General features: G+C 35.4%; 1 protein-coding gene across 25 annotated transcripts in view; it reads left to right on the top strand.

The window, feature by feature from the left end:
• The first annotated feature begins 1,406 nt into the window (after window positions 1–1,406).
• NEB (nebulin) overlaps window positions 1,407–16,947 on the top strand; it is a 203,011-nt gene continuing 187,470 nt past the window's right edge. For 23 of the 25 annotated variants that reach the window (XM_073647182.1, XM_073647185.1, XM_073647188.1 and 20 more), the window contains exons 1-4: window positions 1,407–1,542; window positions 2,242–2,328; window positions 3,504–3,566; window positions 12,150–12,230. In XM_073647182.1, the coding sequence (XP_073503283.1) occupies window positions 3,534–3,566; window positions 12,150–12,230 (114 nt within the window). In that variant the 5' untranslated portion in view covers window positions 1,407–1,542; window positions 2,242–2,328; window positions 3,504–3,533. The remainder of the gene's footprint in view (window positions 1,543–2,241; window positions 2,329–3,503; window positions 3,567–12,149; window positions 12,231–16,947) is intronic. The other 2 variants (XM_073647186.1, XM_073647184.1) reach the window with 2 other exon arrangements.

The raw sequence follows: 16,947 nt of genomic DNA on the forward strand, positions 1-16,947 counted from the left end.
CATTTCATCTGCCTACCACCCACAAACAAATGACCAGCGGAAACGTGACAATCGAACACTCAAAGAATCTCTTAGTAAGCTTGTCATTGACTAAGGAAACAACTGGAACAGTTCATCCCTGCTGTTCTGTTTGCCCATCACACGCATACTTCAACCAAGTGCACTCCATTTGAGTTCATGTATGGACAGAAGGCCAAGCTTCCTATGGACCTCAATCCCTCAGAAAATAACACTGTGGACCCCACACCCATTTCAGATGATGTAAATGCTGATGTGCTAGATACCCATATACATTATGTATTTTGCCCTAAATTCATTATATTTTGTATAATTTTTATTAAAATATGTATTTTACATAATGTCACATATCATATTATTATTATTATTATTATTATAATACCATATTTTTTATGATTGTTATTATTGTTATATTACAGTATTTATGTATCAAATTAAGACAGATTATTTTTTGTTAATTATTATAGTATTCTTTTTATTATGGTATTGCAATATGTTGATATTATTATATTACAATATTTTAATGATTGTTATTGTTATATTACAGTATTTTTGTTATTAGGATACATTATATTTTTTAATAATTACAGCATTCTTTTTATTATGGTATTACAATATGTTTGTAATGTTATATTACATTATTTTTTAATGATTGTTATATTACAGTATTTTTGCTATTAGGGTACATTATATTTTTTTAATTATTAATTATTTTTTAATGATGGCATTCTTTTTATTATGATATTACAATATGTTTGTATTATATTATTAGTATATTATTATTTGATGCGTTCATTTTTTTTTTCTTATATTTATTTTCTTTACTCAGCTAAACATTTTTTACAATATTATTGTGATATCGTATTAATATTTTACAAAAAACATTCAATTATTTTAATTTCACATCCACTGATCCAGAAAGTATTTTGCTAGGCTAAAAAAAATTGCAACCTGAGAAAAGATCATGAGAAATATATTTTTTTACATCATCATGACCAAATTTAAAAAAAATGTGTCCAAGGACATCATGAGAAAATAAAAATAAAAAAATGTAATCATTTTATTCTTTACTGTAATTAGCCTTAATTGGAATATACACTATGTAACTTTTTTTTTCATTTTTTTTCCCAAATATGCTATTTTATGTTAATCTAAAAACAGCTGTCCTATCCCTAGAAAAGAAAAGCTTAAAAACAATTATTAGAAAAGTACTTAAAATAATAAAAAAATAATAATTAAAAAAAAATGATAAAAATGTTATATTTTGGGTGCACCATTGCTTGTTATTATTTGCTCCGAATGAAAATGACTACTAGTCTTGCTCTCTACGGATTTGCTGAACAGGTGGTCTTCAAAAGGGTCACCAAGTAAATTTAGCATCTGAAACCTGAGCAAACCATCCCAGGATTGGTTGCCGGAGGCACATGATAATTTGGGAGCTGGAGCATTTGCTCTGCTCTTGACCAGCGTTTCTGAGGAGGGAACAGTTGGAGGCTTTGCTGCTAAGGAAATTAATTATCACTGGTAAGAGCTTCTTTTTTTTAATTTTCCTCTTTCCATATTGAAGGCTATTGTATTTTCTGCATAGGAAATAGCTATTTGCTTGGCACGAAGACTTCTTCTAGGACCAGAGCTTGGCCAGGACTATGTTCTTTGGTTGGGATCATTTGTTCTCTGACCAGAGGTTACAGTATAGTAACAGTTTGGCTTCACTTAGTAATTGTGTTTGGATATCTGGCTAAGCAGATAACAAGTAGCAGCTTCCCTAAGTGTTATGTACCTTCTATGACCATAGAGCATACAGTGATGATGGACCCTATAAATTGGGCTTAAGCTTGCACTCATTTTTGATATTTATTAATACATTTTTTTTATTTATTCTTTTTAATGTTGGCACCAAAAAGGATCAGCATTACGTGTTCCTATATATAACCTGCTCTAGTAGGCTGCAGTTTCCTCAGAAGGTATTACAGTTGGACTGGCTAAACAAAACCCACCAATCAGCTGGTGGTATTAACTTACATGCCACATAACTCCACGCCCGGCGGCAGCTGCTCCGAACCTTCAACTACTAAGTTTGGGGACAGCACTGTTATAAAACTGAATACTCTGACAGGCCCCGCTATAGCATTCCTCACCAGCACAAACCATTAAAGCCTCCTGTCCTTATCACCATCTGGGGAAAAGAGGAAAAAAAAAAAAATGTATTTTGATATTTTCCAGGTCTGATCCAAAAATAAGGCTGCAGAAAACAAAACAGGGATCAACAGGACAGGCCCATGCTGTGCAGAACGCATAGAATCCCATAAGGTTACTCATTGTCTTGTGTTTATTGCATATGATAAGTCCTGTGGTCAGATATACAATGTATAAACCAGAACGCTGTGCAGTGTATCTGTCTATATATCAATTATTTATCTATCTGTCTATCTAGCTCTTTATCTCTCATATCTATCCAATATCTATCTTCGATCATTCTATCTATCATCTATCTATATATTATCTATCATCTATCTATATATCAATCATCTATCTTATATCTATCATCTTTTATCTGTCATCTATCTATCAAACATCTATCATCTATCTTATATCTATCATCTTTTATCTGTCATCTATCTATCAAACATCTATCATCTATCTTATATCTATCAATCACCAATCTTATCTCTATCTATCTATCATCATCTGTCTTATATCTATCGTATATCTATCATCTATCTCATCTCTAACGATCTATCACTTATGTTATATCTATTATCTATCGATCATCTTTCTATCAACTATCTATCATCTGTCTATCATCTATCTTATATCTATCTATATATCATATTTCTATCTATTATGTATCTATTATCTATCATCTATGTCATCTCTATCATTTATGTTATATCTATTATCTATCGATCATCTTTCTATCAACTATCTATCATCTGTCTATCATCTATCTTATATCTATCTATATATCATATTTCTATCTATTATGTATCTATTATCTATCATCTATGTCATCTCTATCATTTATGTTATATCTATTATCTATCGATCATCTTTCTATCAACTATCTATCATCTGTCTATCATCTATCTTATATCTATCTATATATCATATTTCTATCTATTATGTATCTATTATCTATCATCTATGTCATCTCTATCATTTATGTTATATCTATTATCTATCGATCATCTTTCTATCTATCTATCATCTGTCTATCATCTATCTTATATCTATCTATATATCATATTTCTATCTATTATGTATCTATTATCTATCTATCATCTATCTCATCTCTATCATTTATGTTATATCTATCAATCTTATCTCTATCTATCATCTATCATCTACCTATCTTATATCTATCATCCATCTATCATCCATCTATCTTATATCTATCATATTTCTATCTATTATCTATCTATCTTTTATCTATCTATCTATCTACTTACCAATTCCATTACTTTTAACACAGTATTTTTCATCAGTTTTGTAGGTGACAGGTAGAAACCTCAAAAATGGCGGACGACGAGGAATATGAGGAGTATGAGGTAAGAAGTTCAGTTTTGATAATTGCTCCTCTCACCCCCCATGTTGGTGTCAGGTCACTTTGAGTGTGAGGGGATAAGTGGGCATCTTGTCCTGTCCTCGGTGGCAGCTTGCCCTGGCACTTAGTTTATTGAGGTGTTTTGCAGAATTGTGGAGTGGCATTCCTGCAAAATATATTGTTATTTATAGCAGACACATGTAGTATTCATCTATCTACTACCTCAGCTAACAGGTTTGATGCAGATAGAGTGATCCTGATGTACTGTGATACCCATTAAGTCAGCAGATCTGGAAACATACAGAGATATGATAGGTATGTGCCAGGATGCAGCCGTCAAGCTCACTGTCATGTCGTCCGTTCTAATCTGGTGACGGCTGCGTTGCTGCTATTTGGGGGCGAGGGGTTAATTAGAAGTAATTAATACAGAAAGAAAATACAGGTTTTAATTTTAATTAATTAACATTTTTGATATTATGATTAAATTACAAAAAAAATATTTTCCAGTAATGATAAATAGCGATCCTCTCTGAGATGGTATCGGTTGGTTTGGTAAAAGTTGCCATTAATGATGTGATTTTTGGGGGGAATTTACAGACAATGGTAATAAATAATAAGGACTGGATCCATTGGGTTTGGCTAGAAAAGTCTTTCTTCTAAACTTTGGTCTTTTCAATTTTTCTTTTAATTTTCTTGAAGGCTATGTCTGTCCACGTGAGCATTTTTTGCCTTTTTTTGTCAAGGGTTCATGCTGTAGCTGTTCTCGCTTTCAGAAATGCCATATCCCTTGAATGTAATCCATTGGACACCATTATAAGTCAATGGGGTCTATAACTTTTTTATTTTTATAGGATCCTTTTAAAAACAGATCTATCATAGCAGTCATGGCTTCATTATGAACTGAAGCTATGATGGCAGTGACAAGGGCTCATTTCTCTCAAAATCGAAAAATTCAGGGTAACTGCTGCTAAAAAGATCCTGTCACCGAGTCAAAAGTCGCCAGTTTTTTTCTGTTACTTTATTCCCACTTCTCCCCTGAGTAATATATTTTTTGTTTTTCTTAAATCCGTCATACAGTTCCAGAGATATGGGCCTTTTTATCTAGTGTTAATTTTTGTGGTCTCTACAAGAAGGCGTGGCTTAAAGGATCCTCAGGGGCGTTTCTTCAGACTGCTTTGCATAATTATCCTGTGAGCAACTCCCTCTTGGCAAAGATGATAAAAAGTAGCACTAAATAAAAAGGCCCATATCTCTGGAACCATAAGGCGGATTTTAAAGCAACAAAAAACAGAATATTCAGGAAAGCAATGGGAATAAAATAGTAGCAAAAATTGGACAATTTTGACCTCATGAAAGGTCCCCAATGATCCACATTTCCTATTCTTCTATATTAACCACTTGGAAAATAGTATCTCTAAGGTGCTAAAAGGAAATTATTAACCCCTAAAAAGGTGTTATCCAATACAAGAAAATACCTGCGATCTCCAATGCTCTGGTAATCAACACCCTGTGTCTCAGGTTCTTTGATCTTTTTGACATGGGGATTGTGGATTACTGGAGATTTACTAATTTTTCTCTGCAAATGAGCATTATCTAGAACATGCTTCATGTATTTAGTAATTGAGTCACTAACATTTGGGAGTGCTACCATAAAAAATATCTTACAGCAGAAATAAAAAATTAAAAATGATGTTTGGATAGAGACAAGATCCTCCCTATGTCACCTTTCCAAGGAGGTCCTTGATGGGAATCAGTCAGGACCCAATTTAAAGACGTCCCGTCACTTGTCATCAATAATTAATTGTTTTATCTAACCTAAATGCCGGTGTTCTCCTGAATTTGGAATTGCTTTTTTTTGTTCCAGCCTCTTTCTGCTCCTGAGACATGGCCCCCCTCTTCCCAGCATATAAATCTCATCTTATTAGTCAAGGGGGAGTGGTCCTTATGAAGATAACCTCAGAGAACAGTTGAGGAACCCACCCACATGGCTAACAAGACTAAATTTATGCACTGTGGATGTGAGGCCTGGGAACAAAAGCAAATCAACGCCAGATTCATGAGAACAGTGGTGATAAGAACAGCTTAACAAAAATTACATATTATTGACAAGTGAAAGGTCCTATTTAAGAGTGTTTAACCTGGCATGTCATCGCTCCATAGGTAGCAATAAATCCAGAGAACTATTAGTTTACTGCATGTAGGAGTTACTATCCTATGGGTAATTGTCAACAAGAACCTCATCACAGTTCAAAATGGCCACCTTCTGATACTATTATGCCACAGTGGCATTATAGACTTTAAAAATAAGCAGTCACGCTTTATACTAGATGGCATCTAAGCTACGGGAGACTTTATATCGGTTCCATAGGATTGAAACCTGCCTTTTGTAAAGCATTGAAGCGTTCTCTCCATGCTTAATAACATAGGAAAGCCAAGAGCTGCAATCCTCGAGATCTGCTCTGGGAATTTCAAGCCTATTAGAGAAAATGTTTTATTGAGTTTTTCTTAATACTTTGCACAGAACTAAATATATCAGTCCTGCAAAAACTCAGACCTGAACATTGGATATTCCAATGTGGCCACCAGGTTGCACTAACTTGGTTTCGGAAAGCTGAGATCTGAATATTTGGTGACGTTTTCGCACTTCGGAGACTGTTGTACCTGTGACGGAACAGCTGCCTAGTTTGGCAATTAAAAATGGTGACCAAGTTAACAGTTGGGGACAAGTACACCTGAAGAAGATCTACCATTTGAGGACACATATCTCATGTGGGAGGAAACAATACTGAGATGGACAGTAGGAAAGGCTTTAGCACTCCAGCGCTACACCCTAATTCTCCATGCAGTCGAAACTAACATTTGCCAAGTGTCTGATCGGCAGTCTCCAAAATGTTGAAGCTTATCACAAATTAGCAATAATAATAACATTAACAATTCTGACAACACAAAAAAATGAGGATCTTCATTGGAGGATCTTCTGATGGTTTAAAAATGCTAAAACGGTGAAATACTACATGAGATGGGTGGGATTTTGCCCAGTTGTCCGGAGGTGGGTGCAGGTTTAGGCTTGGATTGGAAACAGGAGGCTGCTTCTATAATTTACTGTATGCCAACACTGAAATGGCATCTCGGCCAAAATAGTTTTAGTGTCTGTAGGTGTAATGAGAGCTGGGCTGTGCAAATACTGTGTGCGACTTCTAGACCTACAGTAATGATTGCGGGGTGTACACACATATACATATACAGTATATTTGCATTTTTTTCTTAGTTAATTCACATTTGTGAATGCAACCGTTTAAGGTTTTTCATTTTAATCAGTGTGCAAAAAAAATATAGAATAATAAAAGTGATTATATTATTAATTTCTCCTGCTGCATCAGTTATAATTGCTTCCATGTAAAAAAAAAAAAAATCTTTAAAAGTAAAAATAAAACAACTTTCAAATAAATAAATAATAAATATCAATAAACAAACAAATAAGTAAATAAATCCGACATAAATAAAGCATTTAAGTAGCCAAAAGGCAATATCTAATAAAATAAATAAATAAATGGCCAATATATTCTAAGAAAAAATAATTACCGTGTAAAAATATTACTTGGACATTCCACTGATATGTAATAAATAGTTTTCGGGTCACCGGTCTCTTGTAAAATTGCTCTGAGTTTCATACCAAATTTTTTTTAAGGGTTCATCATTTATCATTTTTCAGTGGTTTTTGATCACAGGACCACAGGAAAGGTGATAAATGTATGAACGCCAAAGTCTGACAAGTGGGGGCACCAATTCCAAGAACAGGAGCCCTAAAGTTCTCTGCCCAGTGGATAAAGTGGTAGTGAGCATGCATAACCACATCGCCATCAATTTCTATGGGAATGATATGCCAATTGCCTCTTCAGAGAAAAAGAGGACTTGTACTCTATAGCGCCACCTATTGGAAGTAGCAATCCTACAAGTCACAATCAACCCTTTAACGAGTCGTGCAATATGACTTAGGATAAAAGCCAAATCAGAATCTCAATTTGCAGACACGGTGTTTCGGGCTGTTGGCCCTCGTCAGTGCAAAGTATGAGAGCTGATTTGGCTAGGTGAGAGGCTCTGGACTGAGGTCTAAGGGGTAGCGTTTCTCCTTATGGAGAAACGCTACCCCTTAGACCTATGGGAATGATGGAACAGCTAGTCCTATTGAACTGAGTAGAGTTCAAGCATGCACGCTACTGACTCATTCGCACAGGGGGACTATAGGCTCCGAATTCTCAGGAAGAGTTGGGCTCCAAGCATTCAGACCCCAGCATTCATATTATTTTGAAATAATTTAGAGATAAACTCCCTTTAAAGATGAAACTTCTAATATTGGACCATTCAGTTAATTGTGTCCTGGTCACCTTTAGCATGTAAAGTAAGAACCAGGTTCACATATTGCCAATTGGCTGCAATTTGGATGCCTTTTTTTTTTTTAGACAGGTCTAAGAAAGGACCAAAAATTCTTGACTTACTCTGGATCCATGCCTGGATTCGTCCTCAAAACGTTCACCAAGTGGACATTTTTTTTTTTTCAAAGAAAACCTAACATCCACACAAAATGTAAAAACGTCTATATACTAGTAAATCAGAGGTTAGAATGATAATATTTAGATTACTTGTATTTAATAGAAGAGACATGTGGCAACATCTACATGGAGTTTTGTATGTTCTCCTCTTGGTTTCATGGGTTTATTTTGTCTTCTCTGCTTTACTCCCTTTACTTCCCAATAAATTCGCACAGGATAATCTCTGTACAACGCTGCAAAAGAGATGTTATTAGTCTATTACATTCTGGCAGTCAATTGTTTTCATTGCCTTCTTTCAGGCCTGGTTATGTGATGGACACATGGTGAGGAATTAGTACAGAAAACCTACTGTAAAATTGTGCAGCTTTATGCAAAAATTATCACATTCATTGTGCAAAAATTATCTAAAAATTGCTGAAAATGTAATATCCCTTTAAACAAACAAAAAAAAACTTATGTGAGATTAAAATAGATATGGACTAATAATGCTAAAAAAGTGATGGAAAGTAGGAAACTGCTCTTCAGATATGCATTTCAGGACCTCATGGGACCCTTCATGGTAAGATTGCAATATCAGGACCTGAGCCCAGAGTGTTCTCTGATCAACTGTTGCGGCCAAGTAAGTCTGATAACGTGAAACCTCATGCACATGGCAAACCCAACGCCTCCATGATTTGTGGAAGTAACTAAATGAAGTCTAAGGCATTCCAAGCAGTAACATACAGTAGGGGCCCATAGATTTTCCATTAAAGATGGATCTGTAATTTTTCCCGTGTTCATGAGGCCTTATATAAACTTTTTTTCAAGCTTCTGCTTTATTTTTCAGAATGTTAGGGCATATTCACAAAGTGCTTTTTTATTGTAGTGTATTTTTTCCGCATGAAAAACGCATTGTTGGCAGGAAAAACGTTGAGTACATTACACGCATTTTTAATGTGTTTTTCATGAATTTTTATTATTAAACAATCAAATTATGCGCATTGGGTCCTTTATCAAGGGTCCTTTATCAAGCTTGGCTTGACAAAGGACCATGCAGATCTGAAACATGTTGCCTGGGAGCGCAGCGAATATTTTTTTTTATGCTTTTTTAATTTTTGTGCTGTTGTGTTCAACTGCTTTTTTTTGTGCCTTTTACACTACTGGATCAATAAAGCAATTTTTTTAAGAAGATGTGAGTACCAGCCATCGTTTGGACTGTTGTACATATTTTATATGTTAGTAAAAAAAATTTCCAAAAGTAAACAGTGGTCGACATGGACATTTATTGATTGAAATGGGTGCTATGTTATACCTTGCTTTCTCTAGAGCACTGTGGTCCCCCAATTGCTAATAGATGTGTTGCAGAAGGAGAGTTCCCCTCCAAAGAACTTCTGGAAGCGAGCGCGCAATTTGAAACAGGGGTTGTTCAAACTTGAAACATCCCCTGTAACATTTCTGCTGCATAAGGGTTTATAATTAGCATTTGCTATATGTGATCATGGTCCTGCACACTGTAAAAGTTCACCCAGCGTGAATTCATCCAAAATGAAAGATTTTATTTATAGCCCTGCATTTATTACCACGTGAGATATATTTAAGGAAAGCATAAATTATCAATTAGAATTAGACATAAATCTAATAATAAATTCTTAAAATATAATAACAATACAAAACCCTTAAAATATATTTACTTTAGTTTATTCGTATATTTATAGTATAATATTTTTCATATAATTTTACAGCAAAATATGTATCATAATCTGCGTATGGTGCCACTTTCTCACTAAATGCCTATGCTATTAATACTTGCACATCTTTTAATGTAGTTGGAGTCATTAGTCTGTTAAATATTAATTGGTCTTTGATATATGATACCATTTTAATTTGCCCATGTGGATGGACCACACACATGCAAAGATCAATATCTAAAAAATCTCTTAATAGCAGTTGGGTAGAAGAAAATATTTGCTGATATATTAAGTCCACGGTCACGGCTGTTCTAGATGTCCAATGTTCTGGTGTACAGGGCTACATTAGTGAACCCTGATGACTACAGAGTAAAAATAACTATTGCAATGCACTGTTAAACTTCCTCTGTGCAGAAAGGATTTTGGGTATCAACTTTCACTGTTTCTGGGGGAAGACCAACATAGAATGATTTAGTCTATTGTAAGGACCTTTATACTAATGCTAAAAAATGTCACTCTTATACTTAAACAATGGTAAATTATAAAAAAATTACAAGTAATAGTATGTTAAATTGATTATTGCATTTATATTTAGCTCTACATTTTGACTATACCAAGCCAACACTTCTGCTCAATATTTATGTTGTTGACAAATCTTTAAGGTACTGCTATGGGGTCCACATCAGCCCCTTTACATTTTTATGTTATAGTAAACAACTTCCTAATATTTTTTTCTGTTAAAGTTAATGCAATACCTTATTATACAATGATGTCATTTAAATCTTGTATTTGCTGGGCACATGATAATAATCCTTTGTGGTAATAGCCCAGTGACCTAATATTAAATCCCTGTAAATCTTTCAGGTATCAGGGATGACAGAGCACTCTTGGCAAGCTATCCCATTGAAAATTAGGAATATGGTGTCATCACAAGCATATGTCATACATGTAATCCCCAATGAAAGCACTTCTAAATTTATTTTACGTGTGTCAAGGAAAAAGTGACAGCCAAAGTTGCTCATTGTACAAAATGGAAAAAATAATTCAAGCTTATATGGTCCTTGAATGTGACTCTCAAAAATTAAAAAATAGTTTATCAATTCTGTATAACTATTTATCTACCCTATCTTATTTTTGTATCACAGTTATTTATCTATCCATTGCATTTATCTATCTATTTTGGTAACTTAGTTAGCTGAATGCTACAATTTAGTTTTAGAAGTTATAATGTAATCTTTGGCAGGTAGGCCCTCAAGCTAAAAACTCGAGTTTTACATGTAAATATTCTTAGAGAACATCTATGGATGTCCTTCTTGTTGAATGGACATACCATATATGAAATTTGTTTATTTACTTTAGTTAAGGGACGCCTCTTTTTTTTTACTTTAAAAGCAGCTTTCAGCTGTCTTTTAGATTTTTTGTAAGGAACCCATCGAACTAATTTCATAACTCCCAAATACTACTAGTCTTTTGGAGAGACATAACGATCAGACAGCAAGGAGGCCATATACTCTTCTTATCCATCATATTCCTCCTGATATTTGGGTTTATCCTCTGCACACACTTGTGCTTGTCTTAAAGTGAACCTGATAGCTGATACATTTTGACCGGACCAAGGGCAGCATGAATCAGAGTTTGGCTTCATTATTTCAATTAGTTATGTTTTATTTTGAAATGCTGTGGTGAAAACACACAGTACATTTTGAAAGTTTGCAATTTGGCTTCGGTGACTAGTCCAAGAGGTCGGTTCCTGGCCACTTTGCCCCGCTCCCTTTGAATGACAGATAAAACATATGGCAGGGTTTGGGAGAAGCCTCAGAGGACAGCCCCCTTGTACTAATCACCTGAGCCACCCAGTCCGCAGCCAGCTTATAAATGGATACGAGCTCTGAAACATCAAAGCCAAACATCAGGGCCAAACTTTGATTCATGCTGGCCATGCATGGTGTGGTGGATCCATTTTCATGGTCAAATCCTGATGGACCTCATGGACCTATCATGGGGTCTTGAAGTTTTCATTGAGATTTCTGTATTTTTTATGGCAACTCTATCTTCGTGAGCCAAACTATTTTTTACCATCAAAACACTCAAGTCCAAATGAAACGATAATGTGAACAAAACCTTATAAATTTGAAACTGGGATGCAAGTGAAATAGTCATTTTGGGTTTGTTGGACTCAGAAACTTCTATGGTATAGCATGTCTTGAAACATTGGTAGTCACTGATATGTGTTAACTAAATACTATGTATTTTTTACTGATTGACCTGTATATGACTCTTTTGTTTGCCTGGTTAGTAACTCTACAGGTAAGTGTCCAATGTGACTGTAACCACCATGTTCTGAGTGTCTGGATTTACCATTTTTTATAGTACTCTTATGAAGAGACAATCATTGAAGAAGGGGGAACGGAGGAGGTAACAACACCTCAGCAGACGTTAACTCAAAGCAAAGTAATCTTTCATTTTTAGCCCGCTTCTTAAATTACTCTGCTCTCAGGGATTTTTCCATCAGAAAAACTTGATACTTTCAATGTCTGTATTATTAAAACTTCTGTAAGTGCATAATAACCAATTTGTACTAAAAAAGCAACCTCTAGTGTAAATTTATCTGTAGTACTCAGGATGTACACTACGATGGATAAAATTGAGTGAAAGTGAACTTACATCCTAGAATACCGTTTTCATATTTTTTTAAATTTGTGTACTGAAAAATTTCAGCTTTGTTTTTTTTTTAATATATTCCCATCCCCTTCATATACATGTAAAAGTTCTGAAACATTCACTCAATGACATAGCACTAGGAGTGGCCCTTGTCGGAATAGATCAGAAGGTAGACCCCATAGAAAATAATTTTGTAAATAAGTCTCTAGAGAGTTTAGGTTGCTGATGGATTGTTATCTCATTTTGAGGCTTGCTGAACGTCCCCATGGCTGCCACCTTGGTTCCTGCATTGAAGTAATTGCAGGTCTAGGACCCACAAGAGGATTAAAATATAAGGTAAAAAAAAAATTTTAAAAAACATATACAAATTCAAATCACCACCCATTTCTCATTTTAAAATATAGAAATAAAAAAAAATATTACATTATAAATTATTATTTATTTTAAATTATTATTTTTTTTATTTCTATATTTCAAAATGAGAAATGGGTGATGAGTTTAATTTTTATATATTTTTTTATTTTTTTTTACCTTATAATTTAGTTCCCTTATGGGTTGAAGACCTGCAATAACTTGATTGCAGGGACCAAGGTGGCAGCTATATGTATATATATTGTATATTTGGTAAATGTCCTATATAAAAACACAATTTTTAGAGAATTGATGCAGAAACCCCCACTATCAGATGTTTTCTTTTGGGCAGCTGAATGATTAGTCTTTACTTGCCACTTAGGGAAATAAATTAGTATCTGTCTCACAGCAGGAGCAGTTAACAGCAGTTACTCTGGTTTCTGGCCCTATTAATACCCTCTTCATTCCATATGTCCCACAGGGCCAAAGTGGATAATATCTAATACCTTAGAGGGAAGCTATTATCAGAAAATTACCTATTTTTAAAATCATGTATTTGTGTAGCATGTATTTTCTAAATGTGACCACTTTTTAATATCACAATCTTTATTAAAAAAAAAAAAATAGTACTCTTGTAATTTTTACACTTGCCACTAGGGCTTTTTTGACTCTAAATTCCTGTCCTTTCAGGAAGAGTTATCTTATCTATCAATCACAGAATAATGATGTCACTGCTGACCCTCCCTTCACAATAACCTTTGCACACGCTCATTAGAAACTCAAGTACAAAAGAGTCAGAGTCTGCTCAATGTGGCTTATGTACATGTGCATTTCCTGAAACAGGAAGTTAGAATCCAAAAAAAATCCCCAGTGGCCAGTGTGGGAATTGCAAGATTTCTATTTTATATTTTTAATAAAGATCATGATGTGGGAAAAAAAACAAATTGACAAATATTGGTTAAAAAAAAATACACTTTAGATAAAATCCTGGTTTAAACAATAGGTCATTTTCTGAATATACATTCCTTTTAAAAGCATCACATCCCTGGAGGATCTGCATTTTTTGCTCATAATTTTCTTTTTACTGGACGTTTCATTAAAAGTGGCTGACTCTTTTTGGTGGTGTATCAGTAGGATATGCCGCCAATAGCTGATCATCAGAAATCCGACCACTGTGATCCTCCTCGATCACTGAAGTAAAGTGACAGCAGTGCTGGGTAACCGCTCCCCCAATAATTCCTGGCCTGGGCAGGCTCCTATTTACATTCTTTAGGTTGCTCCATTAGGCTATATACATTTGGTAGTATTTTCTGGTGGAAAAATCCTTTATAACAGCAGCTTCATGAAGATTAAGGCAAGAAAATGCAAAACGTATTAACCCTCATATTCCTGGACATGGCGCACTGATGTCTGGCCTCTGCCAGCAAAACAGGATAACTCATTCGCTATAACCACAGATGCTATTTAATCCTGTTTCATGCTCATTATCACGTTTTAATACATTGAATTTCCAATAACTTCAGTAACATTCATCACCGCCATCTTTCGCACATGACCAATGCTGCAATGTTACTGCGTTATTGGCGAGCCATTCATGCGGCAGCAGCCATATTATTTATTCACAGCTTGCTTTCTGTATTAAAGGGGTTTCTGATTTACTCTAAATAAGTTTCTGCAACTTTCTAACTTATTTGTGATTTCAGTTTCTCACCATTTTTAAGATCTCTGCTTTGTGTCTGTGAATTGAACCATCAATTGGATAGAGCCTGTGCGCTAACCAATGCAGCCCACGATTGCAAAAAGAGGGATGGGTGGGGTGGAATGAAGCTCAAACTGTATTAGAAAGTTGCAGAACTTAAAGAAGCACTCCTCCCATGAACATTTATATCCTCTTAATATATTGCAGTCATCAGATTATATAGCACTGTGTACTCACAATTGCTCATTTTGCTCTTCTACCCAGTTAATTATTCTATTTTCCATTCGGTCTATGACATCACATGATTAAAAACTGACTAGCTGAATCCTTCTAAGCTCAATGCAGAAACAGGAAGTCTCTTTTCCCTGCATGAGTCATCATAAGAACTACAATTTTACATCACTGAAAAGTCCCTGGCATGGGGCAGAGGGGAGGAGCGGAGCAGCTGGGTCAGGAGTTGAAGAGGGGGGATGATAAATGCAGGGACAAGAGACGTCCTGTTCTACAGAGCAGAGAAAAGTGAAGAATTAGGTGGGTAGAAAGGCAAAATGAGCAATTGTAAGTATACAGAGCTATATAATATGATGACTGCAATATATTAAGAAAATAAAAAAAATGAATGGGAGTGTTTCTTTAAGTTTTTCTTTGAATTAAAATGGAAAACTCCTTTAAGGCGAAGCTCCATTTTCTCATGGATATTAACCGTCCATCTTCTCTGCAGGTCTCATCTGTTCTGCTAATCTTCTGTAATCTTTTCGCTGTCGCTGTTTCATATACTTAGCTTTCAATGCAAAGAGCTTCATATCTGGCTGTGTGATATGTCAGTGTACAAGTCTGTGTCTATATAGATATTAATGTATTCAATATATATTAATATTTACAAAAAATGAATTTTAAAAATATCCCAATGAAAGATTTCAACTGTAATTAAAGGGGTTGTCTGGTTGGTGACATGAAATCGACTGGTCCCATTGAATTCAGCAGGTTCCGTTGACATTGCTTTAATGGATACAAGCATCTTTATAGTTAAAGGGGTCGTACATGTTATGATATTGATGGCCTATAATTAGGCTAGGCCATCAATATCAAATCCGCGGGGTCCGACACAAAGCACCCCACCCCCCGATCAGCACTGGTGGTATCCGGATATAAACAATGGCCGGAGCTGGAACAACATAGCTCCATACACCTTGTAGTGGTCACTGTCAAGAATTGCAGCTAATCTCCAGTTCTCTTAAAGGAAATCTTTTAGCTCTCCCCTGTCTGATAATGTCAGAGAAAAGAAGGATGGAGCATGTTGATTTTCAATGCTCAACCCTTTTGTTCCCAAGGAGATAAGACACTGCCAGAGATGTCTGAAAGCAGCTGTCATTCATTCCTTTCTTCCTTGTAAACACATGCACACTCAACTGAATTGAGCACGCATGTGTATAGGAGGGGAGGGTTGGAAGTAAGCTGACAGCTATCGAGGTCCATGTATGAGTTCATGCACATTATCCGTTGTATATGGTCCGTCCTCTAAGATGTAAGGCAAGGATTGAACATGATGGATTTCATCATGCCCTACGGAGATAAACTTGTCTCCTCCCCAATAAAATAACTGAATGCATAGCCGAGTTGAGTATGCATGTAGGGAAGTCAGGGAAAAATGATGACAACTATCCTATGAAATATCTTAATACAGTTAAATCCCAAATCGATAGATATTTTAAGCCCCACAATGATTCCGTTTGGTATTTTTTCCCAAACCTATATGGCATTGCCCCCTTTAATTAAAATTTGATTAATCCCACATCTTTTTGGGTTTCCAGGCACAAGATAGTTCTGCCAAAATTGGACTGTTGGGGGTATGCTTATCTGAATGATGATCTTGTGGGCAAATATCTATCATGTATGCCCCTTTACCTGTTAAAGATCATCAGGTCTATTTACATATGTTTTTGTTTGCAGGGGGCCACAATGCATTTTCCTTAAAAAGGGCCCTAACCTTCCATGTGCCATTTGTAATACTCATGTCTATAATACTGATGTAGTAGAGAAGGTTTTCGGCGCTAGGGGCCAAGTGTGACGCTACCTACACTTGGGCTGAAAGGGCTGGGATTTATGTAAAGCTCCCCCAAAAGTGGATGCTCCAGGGTGGAACGTGGGTGTTCCCAGGAGAGCTGGGGCATTCCCAGGAGGGCAAGAGGGCAGGACTTAAAACCCTCAATCTTGATACAATTGACAGTTCTTCTTTAAAATAATTAAAGGGTGTCCACCTAAAAATTAAAAGAAAAAGAGCTGGGTGTAATCAGCATTTTCTCAGATTTTTTTTTCCATATTTGTTGGGGTCTTTTGCCCATATAGAGGCCACCCTAAATATCTCATATAATTAGCTTCAGTATGAGTTCTTTCTAATCCCACAAGAGAACTGGGCGATAACGATGTACTCCGATACCTAGTAAAAAAAAAAAAAAA

The sequence above is a fragment of the Phyllobates terribilis genome, unplaced genomic scaffold, assembly GCF_046119375.1.
Source record: "Phyllobates terribilis strain yellow unplaced genomic scaffold, ASM4611937v1 Scaffold_9__5_contigs__length_417890890, whole genome shotgun sequence".
NCBI lineage: Eukaryota > Metazoa > Chordata > Amphibia > Anura > Dendrobatidae > Phyllobates > Phyllobates terribilis.